This window comes from Mustela erminea, chromosome 6 (assembly GCF_009829155.1).
Source record: "Mustela erminea isolate mMusErm1 chromosome 6, mMusErm1.Pri, whole genome shotgun sequence".
NCBI classification, from domain to species: domain Eukaryota; kingdom Metazoa; phylum Chordata; class Mammalia; order Carnivora; family Mustelidae; genus Mustela; species Mustela erminea.
The window spans coordinates 125552623-125580173 of NC_045619.1; the positions used below are offsets into that span (position 1 = coordinate 125552623).

At 36.3% G+C, this 27551-nt stretch overlaps 1 protein-coding gene across 14 annotated transcripts in view; it reads left to right on the forward strand.

The window, feature by feature from the left end:
• MLLT10 (MLLT10 histone lysine methyltransferase DOT1L cofactor) overlaps positions 1–27551 on the forward strand; it is a 236313-nt gene that overhangs the window by 191571 nt on the left and 17191 nt on the right. For all 14 annotated transcript variants that reach the window (XM_032349580.1, XM_032349576.1, XM_032349581.1 and 11 more), the window contains 2 exons: positions 15372–15550; positions 26720–26837. In XM_032349580.1, the coding sequence (XP_032205471.1) occupies positions 15372–15550; positions 26720–26837 (297 nt within the window). The remainder of the gene's footprint in view (positions 1–15371; positions 15551–26719; positions 26838–27551) is intronic.

The window sequence follows — 27551 nt, forward strand, 5'->3', positions numbered from 1 at the left end:
CTCTTTCTTGTAATCCTTAGAGTTTCCTGAGAAGTTGTCTCCTCTCTTGTCTTCTTTATCAAGACTGTGTCTGTCCTTCATTTTGTTCTCCGCTTACTCCTAACCGAATTAATCACCAAGTGGTACCTTCTAAATATTTTTTCTAATTAATTTGAAGGTTCCTAGACATGACTTTTTATACCAGATTTATTATTTTCAAAATCCCACGTTCTCACTAGTCTTTTGGTTTTGTTAGTATACCTGGAGTTGATCAGGTGGACTGATTCAAGCCGATGTGGGAAAATTGAAGAATGTCCCTTAATCATCTGTGATTAAAACATTATTGTCAAGAATGCCAAATGTTGCTTATCTTACTCTTTTTTAAAGTAATCTTGGGAAAACTAGTAATAATTGGGAAGTTGCTTGGTTGGTGAATCTGACATCAGAATAAGTACAATTAGATCATCTTTAATGATTATCACAATCTTGATAATGTTCTTTTTCTCTGTATAATGCAGTTGATTGCTTTCTTAAGCAGTTTCCCTTTCACATTAATTTCTAGTCATGTATTTGCAGAAGCTATGTCCCAGCTACCCTGATGATTAAACCTACAGTTAGAGACCATGTCTTACATCGTGAGCTGGTTCTATAGATGGCCAGTATTAGTTGTTTCACACCCAGAGGGTCATTTTATTTGAGGATCTTTGGATATGTGTATGTGCCTATTCCTGACAAAACAGTATTTTTATATTAAAACAGCTAGGTATTTAGAATCATGCTTCTCAGACTTTTTGTCATTATGCTTATAATATTTGAAGCAACGAATATTTTCATTCAAAAGGTGTATGAAAAACTTATATTAGAGTTGTTTCTGGGTGTGTCAAGATTTAGGAGTCCAAAATATTTTTTTAAAGATTTTATTTATTTGAGAGTGGGAGTGAGGGTGAGAGAGAGAGAGCACACAGGGGGAGTGGGAGAAGCAGACTCTCCGATGGGCAAGGAGCTCAGTGCAGGGTTCATCCTGGGTCCCTGGGATCATGACCTGAGCCAAAGGCAGATGCTTAACTGACTGAGCCACTCAGGTACCCCAAGACTAAGAATACTTAATTCATGTTGGCAGTAATAGAACATTTGATTTTCTACTCAGATCAGTCCTAAAGAAATATGGAGAGAAAATAAATCACTGTAATGAAAATAAATCACTGTAATGAACAACATAAAAATGAGGGAAGATCATAATAACTTGAAACAAGGCAAATATTTGAAAGAAACAAGTAGAAATTTTAGGTATGGAAAAGTGTAATTTTTAAAGTAAAGAACATAATAGATGGGATAAATAACAGTGGATACAGTGAGAAACAAAATAATAAATGAGTTTCATACATATTTAAATTAAAAACGATATGATATGGAGAATAGAAATAGACTCTAGATAATAGGAGCCCCAGAAGGAGATAGAGAGGAAAATGGAGAGAAGGAAATAATCTGAAGGCATAAGTAGGAAACTTCTTCCTTAAAAAAAAGATGAGCAATCTTAGATTGAAGTGGTCAAAGAAAAAGAGTGAAGGGAAAATCCTCATCTAGACTCATTAAAAGGGGACATTTTAAAATAGTAAAGATAGGGAAAGAATTCTAAAACATGGACTCATAAAATGACGTCCTTCTTAGAGATATACAAGGACTGTATAGAAGTAAGTTCAATTCTAAGGAGGTGTGGTACAACGTATGAAAAGGCTAGATTTAATAGAGGTAATTACCATAGCAAAAAAAATTGGAAGTAATGGAAATAAAAAGATTACAGTCCTATTTCTTGTAGAATCTTATGTATTCAGTTATCAAATGTTATTTAGGCACCTTATCTAGCAACTTGGAAATATATCTGTGATATGTTTTCCCTGACACCAAACCAAGAACAACAAATTATATAATGCATGAGATAATATATACATGGTTCAAAGGATTGTCAATTTCTTATATTCTGTTTTCATGGTGCTCAGATTCTATTTGAAGAGGCAGAAATATAAATGAATAATAGAATAAAACGTTAGACAAATTATTATGGTTATGTTAAAATACTAGGTTTGAGAGTTTTTTTTCTTGTCTTCATTTTTTAAAATTGATTGTGGTCATTACTTAAATGTTTTTATTTAAATTATAGAAAGCCTTTAATGAAGAATGGCAGATTGTTTTAATAGCTGCCACACCTAATGAGATTATATTCTTCATTTTAGTTGGCAGTTTTTTCCTACTAAACCTTCCTTTTAATTTTCTTAAGAAACAGGAAAAAAATCATTGTGTAGTGAACTTAATGATGTTTGTCATGTGGTTTATGATTGATATTTTAGGTAAGTCTCATTTCTTCATAGTTGAAATACTCTCCTTCATTAACCTGACCACCTATATTTCTATACTTCATCTGAGGTAATTCTTCTATAGAAAAAAATGCACACCATGTACACATTCGTATCATTATAGATTTGTGATACTAACCTTGACTGACATTTAAATTGCTTGGCAGTGTTAATATACATCTCTAAGAACCTCTTACTTTTCGCTGTGGTTATTTTTTTAAACTTTTACTGCCTGAAAATTTCATCTTTTCATCATCCAATTCTCCGCAAACCTCCTTGGTTCGTACCCATCCCCTTTTCTTTCTCTTCAGTCCTGCTTGCAATCCAGAGTTAGGCTTGTACTGTGGATCTCAACCTTCTGTGTCCTATCAGAAACCTTGTCATTTTAGTTGCCTTATCCTCTCACCATCACTTTTTTTGGCTCATCTACATCTAAACATGCTCTCGTGTCTCTGCCTCTTCCTGAAAAAGCACAAAAGAACCCAAACCTTCCTTTAATCCCACATTCCTATTCATGTACCTATCCCTTCAACTGTTCTGCCTCCACTCATTTAAGATTTTCTCTTTGTTTTGGGTGATATGTCTAGGTGTGACTTTTATTCTTCTTAGGACCTCTTTGCTTCCTGATTGAGAGAATTCATGTCTTTCATCAATTCTGGACACAGCTGAAGCCATATTTAAAAATACTGATTCTTTCTATTCTTTCTGTTCTTCAGTAATTTTTGTTAGATATATTTGGACTTTTATTCTGTCCTTCATGCCCCTTATTCTTTCTTTTCTTTTTTTTAAAAAAAGATTTTACTTATTTATTTGACAGACAGAGATCACAAGTAGGCAGAGAAGCAGGCAGAGAGAGAGAGGGAAGCAGGCTCCCTGCTGAGCAGAGAGCCCGATGCAGGGCTCAATCCCAGGCCCCTGAGATCATGACCTGAGCCGAAGGCAGAGGCTTAACCTACTGAGCCACCCAGGAGCCCCGCTTAATCTTTCTTTTATAATTTCCATCTATTTATTTATTTATTTATCTATTTATTTATTGAAGACTTTATTTATTTATTTGACAGAGAGAGAGAGAGATGACAAGCAGGCAGAGAGGCAGACAGAGAGAGAGGAGGAAGCAGGCTCCCGCTGAGCAGAGAGCCCGAGACGGGGCTCGATCCCAGGAGCCTGAGATCATGACCTGAGCCGAAGGCAGTGGCTTAACCCACTGAGTCACCCAGGCGCCCCATAATTTCCATTTCTTAATTTCTCTGTGCTGTATCTAGGTAATTTCTTTTGATCTTTTTGTGTTCACTCATCATCTCTTTAGCTTTATTAATTTATCATTTCACCTGCCTGATGAGTAAAGATATTTAGTGAATTTGTTTTTCAGTTTTTGGAATTCTTTGTGTTCCTTTCTGAAATGGACCTGGTCTGGTTTGGTTTTTCTTTTTCTTGTTTTTAAGAACATGTAAGCCCTTTTTTCATATCTAAAAATATTTTTATTTTGATACAGTCTTAAACTTACTAGTATATAGTATAGAGAACTTTATCTGCCTAAACCATTTGAGACTAAGTTGCAGATAGAGTGCCATTTTCAGCCCTGAACACTTAAATAGTCTTTACAAACAAGGACATTTTCCTGTAAAATCACAGTATGATGATCAAAAACAGGAAATTAACATCACCATGTTACTACCATCTACTCTTCAGATATTATTCAAATTTTGACAGTTATCTCAAAATTTTATAGGCTCTTTATTTTGGGATTTAGTTGATTTTTTTTTTTTTTCATTATTAGAGTCATGTTCTTGGAGCAGGATATCATATATATGATCTTTCCATTGCATGTATCAGATGGCACATAAGCAGGCATTTTTTAATGAAAAGGCTTTCTTTTCTCCTTTATAATTAGTATGTGTTGTAGAATTAACTGTGAGACTATGTAAATATCCCATTCTTCATGACACTTTCAGTTTATATCAGTGTGGACCTACAGATTTATGTGGGTTATGACTGGTTTACTGTGATGCTCCAGTTGTTCCCTGGTCAGCTAGTGGGAGCCCCTTAAGGTGGCACTGTGTCCTTTGGCATATCTCCATTATTCTTTGAACACTTCCTTTTTTTCTGGCATTATATTAGTTTTCTATTGCTGTCATAACAAATAACCACAAAATTAGCAACTTAAAAGCTAATAAAAAACTTAGCATGCAGTCAGAAGTCTGGTTGTGTTAGCTGGTTTCTCTGCTTAGAGTCTCACAAGGCTAAAATCAAGGTGTTGGCTCGCTGGGCTCTTATTGTTAGGAGTGTGTGGCATTAATTCACTTCCAAGCTCTTTTAGGTTGTTGGCAGAACTCAGTCGTTCTTTGCAGTTGCAGAACTGAGGTCCTCATTTCCTTTCTGGCTGACAGCTAAGGGTCTCCCTTAGCTCCTTAAGTTTTCTATCCCATCCTTTCACATGTCCCTACGTCTTAGAGCTAGTAAAGGTGAGTTGATTCCTTTGTATGCTTAGAGTCTCTCTAACTTCCCCTTCTGTGGGCTCTCTCTTGTTTTCTTACCTGTTGCATTTTTCACTGACTCTTGCCTTCATGTTCTCCTTTTATGGGTTCATATGATTACACTGGGCCTACCTACATAATCCAAGATACTCCATCTCTTTTAAGGTCAGCTTATCAGTGTCTTAATGCAATTGACCCAGTTTCTTCATAGTAGGACCTTGATTAGTGTTTGACTGTCAGGCGAAGGGAACCTCGGGCTGGAGGGTGGATGTCACTAGAAGACTGTCTACCACATGCCAGGTTCTTCTTTTTTATGTAGACTGTTATTTCTTTCCTGCATGTACTTTTGATTCCTCTGCATAGGTTTCTAATAATTTATAATATTTATCTCATAATCTTTGTTTGCTCTTTATTTTCTAAGGTTCTTGGAGGACAGTCAAATAATAATGTTTGTATCTGCTAATTTGTGATGAAGGGGATCATTTTCTTCTGTCTTCTCTGATTTTGGTTTGTGAACTCATTTTATAGCCTGGGTTAAGGATATATCCCTTCGGAGAAATTTTGTGTGGATTTCTGTTATGTACTCAAGTGACAGTATCACCTGGACCCTTCTTAATTTAACGTTTGGGATTTATTAGGCACATAGGTAAATTCAAACCCAAAACCTAGTTGAAGGCAAGTCTGTGGCTTATAAATTCAAAGGGTAACTTTTCATCTCCTATCCAGAGCTCAAATCTAATTGAACTGACTTCCTTGTCCTTTCCCGATGCTGTGATTTTTATGTTTTGTAGGGTTTTGGGGGGGGCGGGAACACATGCACGGACAAGGGCTGGCTTATCTTTACCCCAAAAATGTATCTCTTGGAAAGTCTATATAAACAATGTCTTGACCAGTTTTAATTTTTCATCCACTGGGGGCTTAAGGTATTATCTGTTTTCCTTGTGGACATTAGAGCCAAAGCCCCTGGGTTACTAACACAGGTTGGCTCCTCTAGCAGAACCTGTTAAAAGCTTTTTCCTGTATATTCCTAAGGATTTCCCTTACATCTTATAGGCTCAAGTATTCATTTTTAGGTCATTTTAATTAGGGAGGTTTTAGGTTGCCTGGTTGGCCTCCTTGCCAGAAATAGAAGTTTTCCTATTGATTTATCTTTTAAACCACTTCCTACTGGCTCTACAACTACTACTATACTCAGGTCAGAAATAGTTTTCACATTGCCAAATCTAGTGGATGTTTTTCAGTCGTTATCCTAGATGACGTCTTAGCATATTTGTCTTTGTTGAGGACTTCCAACTACTGGAAACTCCTTTCCTTTCTCTGTCCCTTCCTTTCAAGTCCCATCCTGGCATGTCCTTTCCTGTCCTTTCCCTTACCTTTTCTCTTCTAACATTATACTTAACTTGGTTGTTCTGTCGTTTTGACCATTTCTTGTTTGTTTGTTTGTGTTTTTGTTTTGACCATTTCTTATTAATTTTCTTTTGGCTTTTCCTTTATCCTAATTTAGTGTTGAAATTCCTTGGGGCTTAGTCCTGAGCCTCTGCTTTTCTCACTTCAAAATTGTCACCAAATTTAAGTACCTAAAATCTTTCATCCAAACTTCGCAGTAGTTTCTTAAATTTTATTTCCCTGATTCCACTGTATCATTGTCTTTCAGGGCCTTGTTCACATTGTTTCCAAAATGATCTTTTTAACAATACAGTTCTGATCATGCCACAAAAATACAGTTTGGTTGAAATGCTTTAATGGCTTTCCATTAGGATGAAATTGAAAAGTTCTTTATTTAAAAAAAAAAAAAAGCCCTTTATGACCTGCAGGGTTCTCCATGAGCTGGCTTTTTGGCTGACTTCTGGCTTCACCTTAAGCATTTTATTTCTTTGCTTATTATACTACATTGGCCATATCAGTTAGGGTTCATTGAATGTAAGCCACAGAAGTGGATTCTGTCAAATTTAAGCAAAAAAATGAATGTTTTGGATATGTACAATTGTTTTAGAGAATTAAAAGCCCCATTTCAGACCTCTGGGAGAAGAGAAATTGGGTAGATTCGAGGGCTAGGTAAACAAGAATTACTAGAATCCTAATATTACTACCATTAGACTAACGGGTCTGACCATTTTCTGCCCTTGTGTGTATGCCTTCAGGATTTAAATTCCCAGGAGAGACCGTTTCAGCTTGGGTTGCCATGTTTATCCCTGAGCTGAGAGTGTATGTAATGGAGGAGGGATATTTCTCTGACAGAAAATAGGATGTTATTTGGACACAAAATGGGAAGAATTCTGGGCAGGTAAAAATAACAGAAACAGGTCTCTCTTTTTTTAGTTTATGTGTTATATCTTAACAGAGGCCTCGTCTGCTAATCTTAATTAAGCTACCCCTTATACTCAATACATTATACTTTTCCAGCATAGCATAATATTTGTCTGATTATTTAATGTCTGGATCCTTCACTTTAAGAACCATAAATGAAAGGATGGATACCTATTTTTTTTTTTTTTTGGTAATATCTTCATCTAGTATTTTGTCTGGGTATATTAGGCATAAATATTTGTAGAATACTGTAAACCAGAGTCAGCTATGCAATATTCAATTGATAATGTCAAAATAACATTTAAAAACATTTTTTTAAAGATTTCATACTGAAATAGGAAAGCATGTTAAGTATAAAAGGCTTAAAAAATTTTAATATATAAGCAGCTATATAAAGCTAAACAAAACCATAAACTATATACCCAGAAGTTTGAGGATACATAAAAATGTCAGCAGAGTTTGTGGATGATTTTTTCCCCCTACTTTACCATCTATTTAAGATTTTTGATAATTAGTATTATTATTTTTGTAGGTAAAGTCAAAAGAAACAATGTAGAATTGTTCTTATCTATAAAAATAAGAGCAGCCTAAGAAATGGTTAATGCTTGCTGAAAGAGATTGAGGAGCACCTATATTCCATCAAGTTGGCCAAGAATCTTTGGAGAGAAAGCTCTAACTTTTTCTAAATTTTATTTAGCCTCTTTGAATAATGAATGTGTTAATCAATATAGAGACATATTGCACAATCTAGAAAGGGAAAGGCAGAATAATCCTGTTATATATTAGTCACCAAAGGAAAAGGAAATTAAGGCAACATTAACTACGGAATCTTTCTATTGTTGTATGTATTATTCTGTTTACTTCTTTTAACATTAATAGGTATTCCTCCTTTATATTTTGTAATATGGTTATTATTTATCAAACACTTAATATGTAGTAAGAGATTAATAACAGTAGTATGTGTTTTACATGAATTAGTTAATCCTTGCACCAGCCCTGTGAAATCATTGGTGCCATCCTCCCTTTGTAGATGAGGTTCAGAGAGGTTATTTGCATGAGGCAACAGGTTTTGGATTTTTAACTACTTTCACACCATATTAACCTCCAGAAAAGAATATGCAGTCCTAAGATGGGGTTAGGGATAGCTTAACAAGTTTAGTCGTTTACTAGGTTAAATATTCCTCAGGACTTATCCCATTCATTTACTGTGGTTCACTGCTGAATAGACAACTTGATACAGTACTGATTTGGCCTCCCAGGCAGTTTGAAATTGGGAAGTGGGAACTCTGGTTGGTGACCACTAACAGTTAGGTCACTGGTCATGTATACTCCTGTCTAGTATACTGTTTTTATGTAATTGCCATGGCACACTAATAAAAGCTTAGGTCTCAACAGTGTTTTCTTAGCTCTGTCTATCCTATATAGTCTTCATTTGTCTCCATGTTTCTAAATCTATTTTCATTCTGTGTCTGAACTAGTCTTTCAGCATCATTTGATGCAGTTGATATGCCCTTTCTTTAGATTGTCTTCTCTGGTTTTCTTACCTCAGTGATCTCAGTTTTCTTTTTTTTCCTTTTTATTTATTTATTTATTTATTTATTTTTAAAGATTTTATTTATTTATTTGACAGACAGATATCACAAGTAGGCAGAGAGGCAGAGAGAGAGACAGGAGGAAGCAGGCTCCCTGCTGAGCAGAGAGCCCGATGTGGGGCTCGATCCCAGAACCCTGGGATCATGACCTGAGCCGAAGGCAGAGGCTTTAACCCACTGAGCCACCCACGCGCCCCTGATCTCAGTTTTCTTTGCAGATTCTTCTTCCACGCTAACCATCCTTGAAATGTTGAGGGTCTTCAGGACTTAGTCTTAGGCTGACGTTTTTCTCTTTTACAAGCAAAAATGCACTTTGTTCCACTTTTCACCACCTCAGTAAATGGCACTTCTAATTACTACCCGATTCATTTATAATATTTTAGTATAGTATAGTATAGTATAGTATAGTATAGTATAGTATAGTATTTTTTTCTTTATCTACGTAATGTAGCTTATCATCAAGTTAGGTTCATCTGACTTCTAGATGCACTTCAGATCCGTCTTTCTCCAAGCTTTTCCATCACACTACCGCCTTAGTCCTGAGGGATGTCATCTTTCACCTAGATTGTAGAATAGCCTTCTAAATGACCTTTTTGTTTCCACTCTTCCTCTTTTCAGTTCATTACGGCATAGCAGTTAGAGGGATGATCTTCTAAAAAAAACTGTCATGCTATATTTGCATTTGGTGTCTTTCCATTGACTTAGTATACATTCTGAACACCTCTCCATGGCTGTTCCTTCCCTTCTTTCCAGTTTGTTCTACCACACTCTCCACTATGCTTTACCTGTATTACCTATTTTTTCTTCTCTATTTCATTGTTTTTTGAACAAGCTTTTCTACTTTACTCTGTTCACGTAACACCTGCCTGTCTAAACTTTAGGTCTTGGCTTACGTATCATTTTTTCAGACAGATATTTTCTGCTTCTTGATTTGTCACTAGTGGTTCTCTCTGCCTTCAATCATAGTACTTATCACAATTTATAGTTATGTGTTTGTTTTAATGTTTGCCTCCCTGATTAACTTGTAAATTCTTGGAGAACAGAGATCTTGTCTGTCTTGTTCCCAGCTTTATTCCCTGCTCCTAGCATAGTGCCAGTCTTCTAGTAGACACCCAGTAAATACCGGTTGGTTGAATGGATGGGCGAATCAGTACATCATTACCGTTCTCTGAATCATTCTATATCTTTGCTTCTCCTCTCTGTCCTGAACAAATGAATTTCGGGTATTTTCCTAGAGTTTATGCATTACAGAATTCAGTTCTGTTTAAGTCAGTGAATGTCACCGTGATTTGGATTAAGGTAATTAACTGGTGGAAGATGGAAATAGAGTAAGTTAAATAGAAAACAGGTACAGAACAATCCAAGGAGGATTATTTATCTTTTGAATAAAGATCTAGAGGTCTTACTAAAGCATTTTTTCATGCTGTACCAGTCATACCCTGAGGTATGAGGGAGTTTAGGAGAGTCAGTGATCATCATCTTCAAAAAAGATTTAGGTATTTATACTGTCTTGCCTTAATAGGAAACGAAAATTTTATTTGTTCTTTTTATAGTAGTAACGGGAGTTCCAGAGTTTCAAAGTGTAATCACCACACTGCACATTTAGCTGTGCAGTTTCCTCTTTATGCTCTACAGCAGTATAAAAATAAGTTTAGAGATTGGAGGTCCTCATTCACCATGGTTTTTTGCTTTTCACTATTACACTTGAATATATATTACTACATGTGGCAATGGTATTTTCAGTTTTGAAAGAGTATTAGGGACATTAGAGGACCTGATAATTATAAAACTATACATTCCTGACCTAAAGATAAAATTGTAATTAGAGCAATAACTCTGAAGTAGCTATGGCTGCCATTATGGAAACTTACTGTGTATGAGGTACTGCTAGAGCCTTTACATGGACATTCTCAAAGAAAACCCTATAAGGTAGCTACTACTCACTTTTAGAAAAATATGGAGGCTCAGAAAGCTTAAGTAGTTTGATTAAGATCACATTCTGTCAAAAACTTACACCGGTGGTCCTCCCCGCACCCTCCCCTGGCCCCAGTGTTCTGTCTCCAGCTGACTTTTAGTTTTAAGAGTTGGAGATTCCATCTATGTGCTCCACCACTAAAAAATTAGATTGTTAGCAGTCTACCTTTCACAGTAGTTTGCTGCAGAAGCTGAGTTCGGGTGTTGCTCTCTGTTACGCCTCCACCCCAGTCTCTTCCTCTGAACTTCAGTTGTCCTTCATGGCATGTGTCCTTATGGTACCAGTATTGCCATCCTGTATCATAGTAGCTTATGAATACTTACTAGCTCTGCTGTGAGACTATTAGTTCTTTGAAAGTAGAGTTCCTTTCTGTTCTTCTTTATCTTCAGTGCTTTTTTTTTTTTTTAACAATAAGGCTCTCCATATGTATTTATTGAAAGAAATATGAGGTAATGAACTTTAAAAAAATTTTTTTTCAGTGTATGTCTGTCCTTTGGAATATAAGGTCTGTAAATACTTGCTTCATTTACATGCTGTCTCTTTTCTGTCCTTCACAGCCGAACTTCTTAAGTGAGTTCATCTTTCCAAGGTTCATTGTCTCATTTAATAACTCTCCTTTTAGGGCGCCTGGGTGGCTCAGTGGGTTAAGCTGCTGCCTTCTGCTCAGGTCATGATCTCAGGGTCCTGGGATCAAGTCCCGCATCGGGCTCTCTGCTCAGCAGGGAGCCTGCTTCCTCTTCTCTCTCTCTCTCTGTCTGCCTCTCTGCCTACTTGTGATCTCTCTCTGTCAAATAAATAAATAAAAAATCCTAAAAAAAAAAAACAACTCTCCTTTTATGGCCTGACCTAGAATAACCAATGGAATTATTTGACCTGTTCTTTTCAAATTCTCTAAGTGGTTTCTAAAATTCTCTTAAGTTCTCTTTATTTTGTTTTTTGTGGTCTGTCTTTAAGTGGTAACATTCTGTAGGATTCTGTGTTTGGTCCTCTTGATCATGCTGAAAACTTCCCCTGGGTGATCTCATTTTACCATTCCTTGGTTTTGACTAGCTTCTGCATCAGGAGTTGTATATCACGCATTTACAGGGGCTAGATAGCTAACATAAATGAGCGGAGAGGTGAGGAATAATGACAGGACTCTGGTGGATTAAAGAACCTATGCCGTGGCCAGAGCTCCAGCAGATTGTTGCTCTTTCAGAATGTAGCATCCAGTATTGATAGAACTTCAGTTTTTCAGGAGAAATAAGAATTCACTTTTTTTTTTTTTAAAGATTTTATTTATTTATTTGATAGACACAGCGAGAGAGGGAACACAAGCAGGTGGAGTGGGAAAGGGAGAAGCAAGCTTCCTACTGAGCAGGGAGCCTGATGTGTGGGGCTCAATCCCAGAACCCTGGGATCATGACCTGAGCCAAAGGCAGACGCTTAACGACTGAGCCACCCAGGCACCTCACTTTTTTTTTTTTTTTTTAAAAGATTTTTTATTTATTTGACAGAGAGAGATAACAAGTAGTCAGAAAGGCAGGCAGAGAGAGAGAGGGAAGCAGGCTTCCCGCCGAGCAGAGAGCCCAATACGGGGCTTGATCCCAGGACCCTGAGATCATGACCTGAGCTGAAAGGCAGAGGCTTTAACCCAGTGAGCCACCGAGGCGCCCCTAGAATTCACTTTTAAATACTATGTTTTGGGGCATCAGGGTGGCTTAGTCGGTCAACCACCTGACTCTTCATCTCAGGCTCATGAGATCAAGCCCCACATTGGGCTCTGCACTCAGTGTGCTCAGGGGGAGTCTGCTTGAGAGCTTTTTCTCTCTCTCTCTGCTCCTCCCCCAACTCTTGTGCTTGTGAACTCTCTCAAAGAAATAAATCTTTAAAAAATATTTCTAAATTAATTTTTTTAAAAATACAGAGTTGCAGTGTTTCAAAATATGAACTAGTTTAAGATTTCAAACACAGGGCAGGCCAAGAGAAAGTCTTTTTGAGTTTTCATGTTTACGTATGCTAACTTTACTATTCTTCTGCCTCCTGGATTTGTATCTCCACACCTGCTTTTTCTGCTGAGTTTCAGGCTGATCCTGTTCCGTTCTAGACTGTGTTCTACAGTTCTGAATTCTGTGTTCCACAGGTATCTCAAAGACCATGATGAGTGACCTGAACTTCAAACTTCTGTTAGGAAGTGGTTTCAGTAGCTGTGAATATGAATATTTAGTAGATAAATTCCACCATCTACTAGGTCACTAAGCAGAATTTTTCTTTAAACTTCTGTTTGCTCTTGTGTAAAATGGGAGTGACGTTTACCACATTGGCCTATTACACTATCACATACATTTACAGGGGCTAGTGTAGTAAGTGTACTACATATAGTAACCAAATATTAGATGCTCCCAGTGGCTCTGCCTGCCTCAGTGAGTGGTGTTACCAGTCCCACCTACTGGTACTTAAGAGTCATCCTTGACTCTTCTTTCGTATTTATTCTTCAGGTACTATTAGGTACCAATCCTGTGAACTTTGCTTTTAGAATATCCCTTGACTACTGTTACTTTAGTTTAATCTCTGTTTTTGCGCATCAGTATTATTATAGCAACCCTTCAGCAGCTTTCTTAGTCTCTGATGAAGGCTCTCCCCAATTTAGTCTCAGCCTTGTCTTGCTTAAACATCAATCTGAGCACATGAAGCTTCTGTTTACAATCCTTCAGTGGCTTCCTGTTGTCTCTAAATTTTTAATGTTTTGGTTTTTAATGTTCTTGATCTGATTCCTGCTTATTTTTTAGCCTCATTCTTGTGTGAGCTACAGATGGTATTTACAGGTTCTTATATTTCTTTCTCAAACCACCCTTCACCTCAGTTCTACAACTCCTTTAGAAATTAATTTAAAAGGCTTCCATCTTGTCCAGTAAGTTTTTTGACCCTCATCCTCTCACCCCAGGTCTGGGTTAGATACCCCTTTTTATGTGCTTGGGGGCCGCTAAGGATATCTCTATCCTATCACTTTTCACAGTCTTTTGTAATTGTCTTTTCCACTAAGCTTCTTTTTTTTTTTTTTTTCTTTCCACTAAGCTTCTTGAAGGCAGAGACCACATATCTTGAATGGCTTTGTATCTCCAGGGCTTAGAGTAATGGCTGATGAACAGTAAGCTCTCAGATGTTTGCAGAATGGATACATGTATTGAATGAATAAATTTTCTTTTTTTTTCTTGAGAAATTACAGATATAAAAAGGATCTTACGACCCTCAATTATTTGTAAGGCCTTTAAAAGTGTCCCAGTTCCTTTATTTCCTTGTTTGGAGATTATGGCTGATTTTATTATGAATCAATAACATTTATGTTGTTTAGAACAAAGTAAATTATACTATTAACAAATAATTATTGTTGCCTTCAAGGGCTATGGTTTCTCAAACTTTATTATTATTTTTTATCACAACCCACTTAGCTTCATTTTTTTCTTGCTTTCCTCTTGTTACAATGTTGAGTTCTTAGGATCTTACTGTCTCCTACCCTCCCAGGAGCCATGGTTTGTATCAAGATTTCTCAGTTTCCACACTATTGACACTATGAACCAGATAATTCTTAGTTATGAGGAGCTGTCATGTGTATTTTAAGATGTTTAGCATCATCCCAGGCCTCTGCTGTTGTGTGTCAGTTGTGCACCTTAGTTTTGACAACTAAAAATGTCTTCAGACATTGTCACATGTCTCAGTGGAACAGGATCATCCCTGATTGAGAACCCTACTGGTCTCTAGATCTTCCCATCTCTCACTTTTATCCTCAAAGAGCTTCTCCTCTGTGGAGCATGTGAGCATTGTCGCCCATCTTTATTAAAAACAACAACAACAACAACAACAGGTGCTTTTTTGGGGGTAGGGGTAACTCCTTTTTCCTTTTAACTTTTATTTATCATCTCTGTTCTTCCTCTTCCCATCCACTTTTCAGAGTGAATTCTTTCACTCTTTTCTCCATTTCTTTCTTGCTTGTAACTCCATGGTGCCTCTGAAAATAACTTTCAAGCCTTCCATCCTCTTTTCTTGAGTTCCTGGTAGTGAATGTTACCACTACCTAGTAGTCCATGTTATCATTGTCTCTTAATCCTCCGTGCTCCTCCATCCCTACCCCTACTCATCCACCCCATTCAGTCATTAAGTCTGTTCATTTTACCTTCGGAATATCTTTAGAATCAACTTACTGGTCTTTGAACCTCAAGTATAGTTCTATTCCATTTTATTTTCTACATTGTAACCTGGGTGACCTTTCTGAAATAGACTCTTCCCCTTTCAGACCTTCTTAATCATGAGTTCTGGGGCTCCAGTATCTGCATTTTGAAAAGCTTATCAGGTGATTTTAACACAACTCTTATTGTGTCATTCTCCCATTTAGGAAATATTTCTTTGCCTTTAGGAATTCCTAAAACTCTTACTGTTATTTTTTATAAGGCGCTCTTGATGTGATCCCAGTCTATTAGCAAAGCCATTTTTGTTACAAAAAATGACTTAGGTTCTTTTAAAAAAGTGTTTTGTGACAAGTCAGTATTTAGTCATTTAGTTATTGATACATTATTTATGACTGCCAATAAAATTTATCATTGAGGGGAGGGATCAGGAGGAAATGTGGGTATTCTGACTTAATGATTACTATTATGTGTCTATGACAGATTTGGCGGCTAAGTTTTAAAATGTTTAAATGATTTTTTTTTTCTTGCAGGTATTTATAACAGCAATGATGTAGCAGTATCATTTCCAAATGTAGTATCGGGCTCAGGATCTAGTACTCCTGTCTCCAGTTCTCATTTACCTCAGCAGTCTTCTGGGCATTTGCAGCAAGTGGGAGCTCTCTCCCCGTCAGCAGTGTCATCTGCAGCCCCTGCTGTTGCTACAACTCAGGTAAATTGTTAAAATGTTATGAAGTAACCTATAGGCGGATCTGTCGTTTTCTAAAAGTGAGTTTGATTGGAGAAGAAAGAAATTGAATAGTGCTTCCTGTAGGAATTTATGAACTACCTCCATTTGTTGTGACATGTAAATTAGTAATTTGGTGCAAACTTTCATTCTTTTTAAAACGTAGGACTTAGTGGGGTGACTGGTTGGCTCATTGTAGAGCATGTGACTCTTAATCTCAGGGTTGTGGGTTCGAGCCCCAAATTGGGTATAGAAATTACTTAGCAATAAAATCTTTAGGACTTAGTAAATATGATCCAGTTTTGGATTTCTGTGATTTTAAACATTCCTTTTACAATTTTAAAAATCACAAAAATAACATTATTTTTTAAAAACTGGCATTAGAGAATAATGGGATAAAGAGTGATTGATTCCTTTAAGTACTGTATTGTTTTCCTCCTCGTGGGAGAGAAAGAACGTACATAAATATTGTAAATAAGTGACTGTGCTTATTGTGCATTTATCCCTTTCCTTTACTTTAGATATGTAAAGTTACTAGTCTTCAGGAATCCTTTAAAAGCAAGAGTCCTTTCAGAAAAATCGTAATCTTGCATTATACAAATACGACAGTAAATAGGCAGAGCTGCATGCTTGCAGACACACACCACACACACACACACACACACACACACACACACACACACACACTTTGCCAAAGGTAATAATTTAAAATTCCTTAAGTATGTATTTTTTATTTGTTTAGAATTCCTTATAATTTTACTTTAATTTTATCCAAAGCTCCAGTAATAACCATCTTAGTGCTTGGAGAAAGATTTTAAGATTTTATTTACTTAAATTTATTTTAGAGAGAGAGAGGGAGGGAGCATGCAAACAGTGGGAGGGAGAGAGACAGGCAAACTCCACACTGAGCATGGAGCTTGTGGGGGTGGGGAGCGGGGGGGTGGGGGTGGGCGGTGGTGGAGGTCGGGTCTCCATCTCCCATGAGATCATGACCTGAGCTGAAATCCAGAGTCAAATGCTTAACTGACTTAACCACTCAGGTACCCCAGGAGAAATTTATAACAAAGACAAATATCTAATTACAATTAGTTAAATAGGTTGTAAGTTGCTATAAATTTATACTTTATGTATGTGTTCATGATTTGCATTGTATAAGCCTTTAGAACATATATACACTTCCTAGTATTTTCTGTAAGCTGTACATCAAAGCATAGCATTAGTTATTTTTAAATATGTAATGGTGCAGTGCAAACAGTCACCATTATAATTAGTTTAGGTATTGGAATAAACAACAGACAGTTCAGCATAGAAAACCAATGGCTTGATTAGTGGTATCATGTTTGAAAATGAAAGTTAACTATGTGGTGAACCTCTCAACCTGAATAAGGGGAGTTTGACTAATTTAGAAGAATTTTTTGTAGCTCATTTCACTAGCCTTGGTGAGGGAGCCAGCATGCCAGGGGTGTGAGGTTAGAGAGGGTGAAAGGATAAATGAGAGAATGGTTCTTGCAAATAGTTTCATCTCTTTTAATTAAGTGTAGCCATATGCTGTTGATAGCTTTCTATCCTTGGACAAAGTCTCACATGAACATTTTCAGTGTGCATTTTTCTTTCTTTCTTTATAAAAGTCTGTTTTAATTACTCTCTGGTTAATTCCAGGCTGAATTAAGCAAAAATCTCATTTCTTCTCATTCATTATGTTTGTGGTTTTGGGGGTTGGCATTAGGGAGGTAGATGGGGGAAGTGGTGGTAAAGAGAAATTTATAGCTAGAGGGAAAATTCCACTTAACATATGACTCAACTGAAGAACAAAGAATCATAGTTGCAAGTAATCCAGGATTCAGTCCAATTAAAATCCTTACTGTTTATCCTCTTTCCATGTTTCAGTAAGATGGGTCTCTTATAAATATGATCATTCTAGTAAGACTCAAATGCTGCATGCTGAGACAACTGCATCTATGATCTGTCTAGCAGTAATGCTTTTCTGCCTTCAAGCTGAAGCTTATTTAGCCTGGCTTATCTGGTGCTGCTGTAGCAACCATCAGTCTCCAGGCAACTGAGGCACGTTGACCTCTCAGTTGAACTGAGTGCAGAACTACTTCAATTTAGCTGCCTGAGACAATAGCATTGGTATTGAACGTTGCAAAATGTGAATTTTCTAGGCAATGTGCAAAAGAAATGATACAAAAATATTAGAATAAAATGAATGTTTAGATAGGATTCTTAAAATTGTGATGTACTTGGTAATTGAATCTTCTCTTCAAAATGACAAGTTTATTTCTGTTTAAACTTTCATATAGGCCCTGTTTGTTTCAACTTGCACAAGTCATTGTGTTTTAGGTAATCAAATGGTAGCCTCTTCTTTAGGGTTTTCTTTATTAGGTAGTTGATTAGCATGCTATAAGGTGGGTTAATTCAAATTACCAGTATTTAAAATGTAATTATAGAAGTCTTGTTACAGTTATTAAGAAAAACATCACACCGGCAAGCAAATATTTTAAAAAACATAAATCAGAGAATCGAAATGTTAAATTTGAATAATGTTTTGTCTCCCTTACTTCCCCAAAAAACTTTGCAAAAGTAGTAGTTTTTAGTGACTGGCTTTGTGCCAGCAGGATGAAAATCCAGAGGTCATTCTTGATCTTTCTGCCCTTAGTTTTTTAAGTAAGATAGACAGGCCTCTTGTTTGGCTTATTTGCTGTCTTAAGAATTGTTCTCTGGAAAGTGGTCAGGGAGGTAAGATCAGGAAGAGCTTAATAGAAATTAAAAACTGAGAACAGAATTGTGCTTTTAATGGGGGAAAAAGGAGACATATGTAAAATTGTAGGGAAAAAAAATTGATGCTTAACAGCCCTAATTTTGAAAACAAACAAACAAACAAACAAAAAACTTTTTAAAAATGTTTGATAACCTAGTTTTATATTCTTCAGTGTTAAGTCCTTTTGTTTTATTAGATATATTTGTTTTTAGAATGATTATTCTTTCACAGATAACAGCAATAGAGGTAATAGATTTCTTAACATTATTAGAAGATAGAACTACTGTCCATGTGGTTTTGTTTTGTTTTGTTTTTTTTAATCATGTGCTCTGCCCTGGCATCATAGTTAGAGGTATAAATTAGTTTTTGTAGGTGTGTCACTAATTTTTCATTTTGCCTTTCAAGTTCCACTCTGTCTCCTAGTTCTACATTCATTCCGTTTGTCTTTTGGGAAATTTCAAGTGCTTTTGTTTGAAAGATGATTCCCTTAATAGAAGAATTTAAAACTGAATGTAGTGAAAAAGTGTGTTACATTATTTTCTGCATTCTGTGTTTTGCTTTTAGGTACAGTCTTCATGTAGGTAATCTGCTTCCTTGTTTACTCTGTGTTACTATTATGAAAAATAAATTTAAAAATAAATGAAGGAACTTCAAAAATTTATGTGATATTTAGTAATTGCAGATGCTTAAGTATTTTTAATGTACAGTTAATGACTAATGTTTTGCACTTTTCTATGAAACTTTTACTTCAGTCAGCTTTGACTACTTCATTTTCCAGCATGATAACTTTGGGGTGTGTGCCTGTTGGGAGTTGTCTTAGATGGAGTAGTCCTCAATTTCCTTTTGGATGATGTCTGCACTTCCATTCTGTTGGAGAAAATGGTTCAGTTTCCCAGTAGATGGACCTGACTTCAGAGGATCTCTGACTTGATTGGTCAGAATGAAAGTTTCATCTTTTGTGTTTTAAGTAATTTCATAATGACTTGTAATTTTAAGGACATTAACATTCTGAGCAAAATAAGTTTGTATAAGTGCTTTGTAAAGTCACTTACTGTTGGGTGATCAAGAGGTTAAGTAACTATGCAACATCACTTGTCTAGTAAGTAAGTGGTGAAACTAAGTTTGGAAACAAGGCAGTCTGACTCTGGAGTCTGATCTCTGGTCTACTAGTCATTACCATAAAAATGAATATCCCAATGATGTCCTTCTCTTTGAAAAACATTGTTAGGAATTTTACTGTGTCCATTTGTGTGACACAATGCTAAATAGAAATTTGAGTCAGAAATCTTGTTTCCCAGGAGCTTTGCTGCTTACTACTGTGACTGTAGGCAGGTCTTTTCAATTTGTGGGTGTCAAGTGTTTTTCGTGTGTAAAACCAAATACTTCAAATACCTGTCCTACCTGCTCTGAAGACCACTATGTTACGAAGTTTAAATGAGAGTAAGTACTTTGTAGACCATAAAGTACTTTGGGTTTAATAGTTATTATACTGATGTTGAAGTTATTATAGGACTCAGTTTTAGCTGTTACAGAAACAGCCTGTTTACCAATGAGATAAATTGTACAGAAGCACTTTGCTTACTAAAAATAGTATTAAAAATTTTTCTGTTAAAATATATAATTCCATGTTAACATAGATATGTGAATTTTAGCCATTTTAGGCTCAGCTTTTGCCTGAGGTCTTTCTAGTTCTTAAGTTATTTCAATAGCTGATTTGGCCCTGGGGGCCTTAATTTTTTCTGCAAAAGATGGGTGATATATTGATTAGGTATTAACCAATTAGGAAACCTGCTTAGAATTGGTTGGTTATTCTATACAGTCCTGTTGTCCAATCATGAGTGTTCAGTGATGGTTTAACAACAATTTAATCCCTCCCACTACTTTATAGAAACTCAATTGTGAAGCATTTCAGCATTAGCCTAAACAATGGTTTTGAATACGTTAAGCTCCTAACAATTAGGGAGCAGTTTGGGGCATTGAATAATGTGGAATGATGCAATTGAACCTGACAGCTTTAACAGTCAGCCTACTCATGGGACCTGAAAGTTGTTCACAACTTGGTTTCATCTCTCATCACACGCTGAGTATTAAAAGCCTTACTGGTGGGAGCTGACACAGAAATGGGGTCTGTTATCAGAATATGTTTTCATAGTGCAAAGTTTGAATGAGTTGGAGAATATATGAAACTTTCCATTGTTCTCTAATTTTTCCTGGAAACTTTTCTAGTCCAGTTGTACTTGCAATTTGAAAAAATATATAAATTATCATTAAAATATTTGAATCCCTACATTATATTTTCAGTATTGCTATGTTGTTATAGAATACATAGATTAAAATATCATTGCATAATGAGACATTTATACTATCTAGTTTTTCTTAAGGAAGTAGGTTTTAATCTTTGAAATATAGCTGTGTTAATATAATCAATAGATGATATTCTCTAATAAGGTTGATGGAAAATATGGAAGTCATAATAGCATATGAAAATAATTTTTAAAATAAGCTAAAAATATGAATGTTACCATGTAGAAAGTTTTCTTGATAAGTCCTATATACTAGCTCAGTTAATTTTTATGGTATTTTTATGAGATAGGTGCTATTATTAGTTCTATTTTACCCCTGGAAATTGAAGACAGAGAGGGCTAGCACCTTGCCCAAGGTGAGAAAGGTTGATTTATGGCAGCTATAGTTATGATGAAAAGTTTTCTCTTCTAAGAATGTATATGAAACTGAAATTTTTTTAAAAAAGATTTTATTTATTTATTTGACAGATAGAAATCACAAGTAGGCAGAAAGGCAGGCAGAGAGAGAGGACGGGAAGCAAGCTTTCTGTTGATCAGAGAGCCTGATAGGGGGCTCCATCCCAGGACCCTGGAATCATGACCTGAGCTGAAGGTAGAGGCTTTAACCCACTGAGCCATCCAGGTGCCCCTGAAACTGAAATTTTTTTAAAGTAATACTTGGTTTAGTGAGTCTGACAAGATTTTGGAAGAATGTATTTTTAAGTCATTAGTCAGGATTGGAATGCCTGAAGCACCTCTCCTGTGTTTTAGAGTTTGATTGACTTCAGTGTTTATTGACAGGTTAACTGTGGCATTTAAAAAATGCTTGCGAGGGGCGCCTTGGTGGCACAGTGTGTTGCCCTTGCCTTCGGCTCAGGTCATGATCCCAGGATCCAGGGATCGAGCCCTGCATTGGGCTCTCTGCTCAGCAGGGAGCCTGCTTCCCCCTTTCTCTGCCTGCCTCTCTGCCTACTTGTGATCTCTGTCAAATAAATAAATAAATAAAATCTTTTAAAAAAAAATGCTTGCTATAGGGACGCCTGGGTGGCTCAGTCTGTTAAGTGTCTGCCTTCAGCGAAGATCATGATCTTAGTGTCCTGGGATCAAGCCCCGAATCAGGCTCTCTGCTCATCAGTGAACTTGCTTCCCCCTCTCTCTCTGCCTGCCTCTCTGCCTAGTTGTGATCTCTCGCTCTTTGTCAAGTAAATTAAATCTTTAAGAAAAAAAAAAATGCTTGCTATAACCCCTTCCTGTATGAAGGTAGGTATGAAGTTTCATATCTACCTCTAGATGATGTATTTGTGATACTTTACAGAAGTGAAGTTTTTATAGGTTCTTTTCTCTCAAACTTAATTTTTGTTGTTTATTCTTTACTATTCTTTCTTTACCAACATTAGGGAGGGAAAAAACCCTAAATGAAAACGTCCACTTTTAAGTCTGATACTCAACTCAGTTGGCTTTAGCCTAACTTTTCCCCTCCACAACTAACTGGGGCCAAATGCCTAGGAATTTGGCAGTTACTGTACAACTAGAGTTCTTTTAAAAACTTCTCTATGGGGGCGCCTGAGTGGCTCAGTGGGATAAGCCTCTGCCTTCAGCTCAGGTCATGGTCTCAGGGTCCTGGGATCGAGCCCCGCATCTCGCTCTCTTCTCTGCTCAGTAGGGAGCCTGCTTCCTCCTCCCTCTGCCTGCCTCTCTGCCTACTTGTGCTCTCTCTCTCTGTGTCAAATAAATAATACAAAGATAATAATAAAAAAACTTGTATGGTCATAAGCAGACATTTGGAATATAGGAATGAACTATTATCAATGGGAAATTTAAAGCTGAAATGTCATTTTAATCTTGCTAGTATTTTAATATGGTCTGTGAATCTACTTAGGAAACACTACATTTCTTTGATTTGCTTTGAATTTAAATATATTGTGTTTTAGCATAATAATTTATTCTGAATTTGCTTAGGGTTGTTTGACTCAGGCACCTAAACATTTTTTTTCTCCCAAAGTGGCTTAAATTTACCTCAATAATTATTCAATTTATTCTTAATCTACTTGCTTTGGGGTCCATCTTGTAAAATAATTATAGTTCTCTTTTACTGAAGTATTAGAGTAAGTGTTGTTTTTAACTTTTTTTTTTTTTTAAGATTTTATTTATTTATTTGACAGACAGAGATCACAAGTAGGCAGAGAGGTAGGGGGGAAAAGCAGGCTCCCTGCTGAGCGGAGAGCCTGATGCGGGGCTGAATTCCAGGACCCTGGGATTATGACCTGAGCAGAAGGCAGAGGCTTTAACTCACTGAGCCACCCAGGTGCCCCTGTTTTTAACATTTTGAGTGGAAGTGGTTTCTTTCAATTATTAATCTTGAGAAGGGAACAAAAACATCTACATATTGGAAGTTAAAGCCGAAGTTTATTATGGCAATATGAACTTAAAATATTTATTAAATATTTTTATCTTTATCCAGCCTAACACCTGTTTTCACGTGTTGAGTAGATGATATAATTTTAGTGGGATGCAATTAAGAAACAAGTTTGTTTTTAAGATTTTATTTTTATTTATTTGAGAGAGAAAGTATAAGCAGGGGAAGACAGAGGGAGAAGCAGATTCCCCGCTGAGCTAGAAGCCTGACTTGGGACTCAATCCCAGGACCCTGAGATCATGATCTGAGCTGACGTCACATGCTTAACCAAATGAGCTGCCTAGATGCCCCATAATCTTTTTTTTTCGTTGTTTTAAGTTCTTACTTTAAATTATAGACGTATATAGAAAAGTTGGAGAAGTAGTAGCGTTCACATATATCCTGGATATCCTTCACTCGGTCTGCCCGGAGTTAACAACTCATCTCCTTAATAGTGCCAGGAGATTCAAGGAGGATCTCTACCCCCCTTAGTAGCCATTCTCCTTACCTGGGCAAGATAAAATTAAAATGTCCTAAGGTGGGTACTTCTCTGCAAAAAGAATCTTTTATACCAGGTCTTCTGAAGCCTACTTATGGTGTATTAGTCATTGACTTTCAGTGCACTTTTAAAAATTTATTTCCAAAGTATGCTGTGGAAGAAGTATGTGTGTATATTGTTTCCTTTATTCCAGATTTCTCTTACAATGAGAGCCTTCAGTGACCTCTATGCTTCTTAACCAGTGTTTCTTTAGATTCACATGGAATTCCTTCTATCCCCTAGAATCTTAGTGCTTTCACTTAATGCTTTCCTCAGTAAGTCACCCTCCCCACCCCATTCTCCCATACTCTTCTTCATTGCATCTAAGTAGTTGTAAATTTTTCACTGAACTGATGGGGGTGTCTTGGCCCTGAGGTGACAACGGAGTTATCATGGGCTCCCAACATTAAACATTATAAACATCATTTCAGAAGTATTGGCTAAGCAGTGTCAGACATTTGTGGATTCTTTAGTAACTCATGTTACCGGTTAAAGTGATGTTAATGACTTGAGTTTTAATGTAGAATGCTTTAAATGTTTTACTACACCATGAAATGCTACCTGATAAAATTAATAACTTTTAACCTCTTTCCAAAGTTTCTGGTTTCAGTAAATGCAATAATTTTTAAAAAACAAACTACCAGATAATTTTTAACTCATTCAGGAATTTGAGTAATTGGCCATTTAGGATAATGAAGACTGTATTCCCATTTTAGGTTTTTATTTTATTATTAATTTTATTTTTGCCTGGCACCTTTATAAAATATAGACTTTAGTTTTTTTGGAAATACGCTAAAGATGATTTATCTTCTTCTTGATGATAGTCATTATGCAAATCAGTTATTATGTAGTACTGCTTCACATTTTGATCTTTTAGTATGGTGGGCTAATTTGCGATAGAGTAACTAAGATAATTTAAAGACTACATCAAAAAATGTGAAGCTAATAAGAATAAATATAAAGCCCTTGCAGAAACAGCCCTTCCTGAAAAAGTGTTATTCAGGAAAAAAGTAGGAGTAGGATCTTTTGATTCTTATCAAGAGACTAAGACAGCTCATAAAACTGATAATTGGAACTAAAAAAGTGGTCCAACTGGTGTAATATTAGTTATGTTTCAACTATTATAGATGACTGCATGAAAAAGGAGAGTCAGAAGGCTAAGGTACAGATGCTAAGGCATTTAGCGTTCCATGTTCTTTGAGCACCACCTCAGCAGCACTCTGGAATATGCTCTCACTCTTGGCCGTAGTTTTCTCTCTCATATTGTTAGATGTTGATTCCTGTTGCCAACAAATGTCTGAAGAGCTGACTTTTCTTCCCCTTTCTAATTAATTTTCTGCTTCCAATCTTTATATGCTTACTTGATCTTTGTAGAATTATATCTAGAGTAAGAGCAAATTGACTCTGAGAAGGATATTTTTAAGTACATGGTACCTGAGATGTTTACACATGGGACTGGTAACATCTGGTCTTTCTGTTTGTCTGTTTGGTGGTTTTTCTTACCCTAGGTTATTTAATGAGTAGCCAAAATTTCCCGGTAGTTGACTTCTGGAGATGTAAAAAAATCTTAAGTATATTTCCATTTATGAATTTAGTATGCTATGCTTTTTTAGTGTGCTATACTGTATACATGGTAAATGTCTAGTGTGATCTTGAGGTTAAAATTATGCCTTACCTTTTACTGAGGGCTAATTGATAGTTAAACAAGACTTTATAGTAATAACTTAATGAGTTTCTATACACATCTTTAATAAGAGGAAAAATGAAACCCAAAATTGACCAATTAAACTTAGACATATAAGAATGAACTAGAAAATACACCCTTTGAAACAATGGGAAACAAGGGCAGGATTCTGCATCACAGACTATTTCTGTGAATTGTAAAGTCCAATTTTCAGGCCCAGTAAGTATAATGTTAGTGTCTGAGTCTTTCCAGAAACACAGTTTATTTTCTGTATTATTTTGCTCATTATAGGCACTGTGTTGTCTTGGTCTCCTGTGTGCAGTTGTACAGGTTGGAGTGTCCCCTGTCTTTTGTTTTGCTGTTATTCAGCTTCTTTATATAAGAAGTGCTTCAGTCCTTGGAAATTATTTTCCACAGTTCTGTTCTGAAATAACTGCACAGTGATTCCGTTTTTATAAAACTTAAGTTTGATTTCATTCATGAAAAAGAATACGAAGTCTACTTTAAAAATTTGTGGTTCTGTTAAATCTGAAAAGTATTTCAGGCTAATAACTTTCTTTGAGAAACAGTGTTTTGTGTACAAGAGATTTTGCTCCCAAAATGCCACATTTTAAGGTTATAATATTCTTAGAAAGTGGGAGAAAGTATTCACATCAAAGAAGGCATTTTTATTACATTGGATTACGCAAGACTTTGGCCAGCCTCCTTAGCTTCATCTGTTTAAGGGTTCATTTTCACTTGTTTGGCACAAGTCCCAGTAGAGGCCTTCAGAATTGTGGTTAGCAACATGAATGAATTACAAACTTTGGACCAGCTCTCCAGTTAGTGGAGCTGGCTTCCTGCCAAAAAAGACAGTGCCTTATATGGGGTCAGGGCAAAGCTGTGATTCGTTGAGCTCTGCATTGTATAGAAAACATACTTGTGATGCTGTTTGCTTTCTTTTAAAATAAAAACAAAACAAAACAGAAAAAGCAGCAGGCTTCCAAGTCTATCAAAATAGGAAGTAACAGAATAGTGTGCAGGTTTTACTAATGACAGAGTTAAGCAATGGAAATATTGCTCTTTGTAGTTGAAATACTAAAAATAGAAATTGGACCTTTTGACCTCCTTCGCCAGCCTGTGATGTAAGAGACTGAGGCATTTGTTAGACATCTGTTGTCTACCTGCCCTTATTTTGTAAATGGTTTAATAAGATTAAATAATTAGTCATATGGTCACATGGTAACCATGCCACTGGGTTTTGTTAGTGACTAGATACTTTGAAATTAAAGCAAGAATAACCTTGGTTCAGTCTTTATGCTTTTAATCTGGAATTATGTGACTTCAAAAATTGAAATGTTGGAGTGATAAAACAAGAATGAAATCTGCTCTTCAGAAAGTTAGGAATGTTTGCTTACATTCTTAGGTTGGAAAAAATAGTTATTAGGTCTATTAGAGGAAAAATATGAAGATATTTTCAAATACAATTCATTTATCTTTGTAATTCTTTTCATTTAGGCCAATACACTGTCTGGATCTTCTCTTAGTCAGGCACCATCTCATATGTATGGCAGTAGATTAAATCCAAGTTCATCAATGGCAGCTCTTATAGTTCAGTCTGAAAACAATCAAACAGGTAGGTTTTCAAGAATTTCTAAATTCTCCCCCAATATAATTGCCCTTCACCCCCACCATTGGCTCATTTTATTTGAAAAGTCTAAAGGTGTGGTAAATACAGGATTGTGCTGCACCCCGTCCCCCACTGCCCCCCACCACAGTTGGAAGTAAATAGTGTGCTGTGCTGCAAAACAGTGATGTGCTTTTTTACTGTCTGAAATGTAAATGTTTAAGCAGAGCCATCAGCAGGCAGGAATGCAACAATGTCTCCTGTGACTTTTGTGATTGATGTGTTCAGTTCTCAGTTCTGTGCAATGAAAGTAACATAACACTAGGCTTTTCTGTGAATAGCCTAAACCTTTATTTGCATAATTCATGAAATTGCATTACACAAACTTGGTTAAAAAAAATCCTGTTAGAGAATTTCTACAGTGTTTAGTAATCCTGTGAATTTTTACCAGTTGACATTTTGTAGCATTTGCCTCTTGTACTGTTTTAATGAGCCACTGGATTTGCTTTGTTTCATTCCATCCTTAAGGATTTGTTGACATGTCCAAGTAGTCATGCCTGTTTGGGGGAAGGGAATGGGTTTAGCAGTTCACCAAGAATGGATCAGTTGTGTCTTTACCCTTTAAGGGTCAGAGGTTACCTGCCTCAGAATAAGGGGAGGACAACCTTGAAAGAGGCCAGATAGGGTGATTTTAGAAGGAACAGACTGTAGGAGAAATACAAG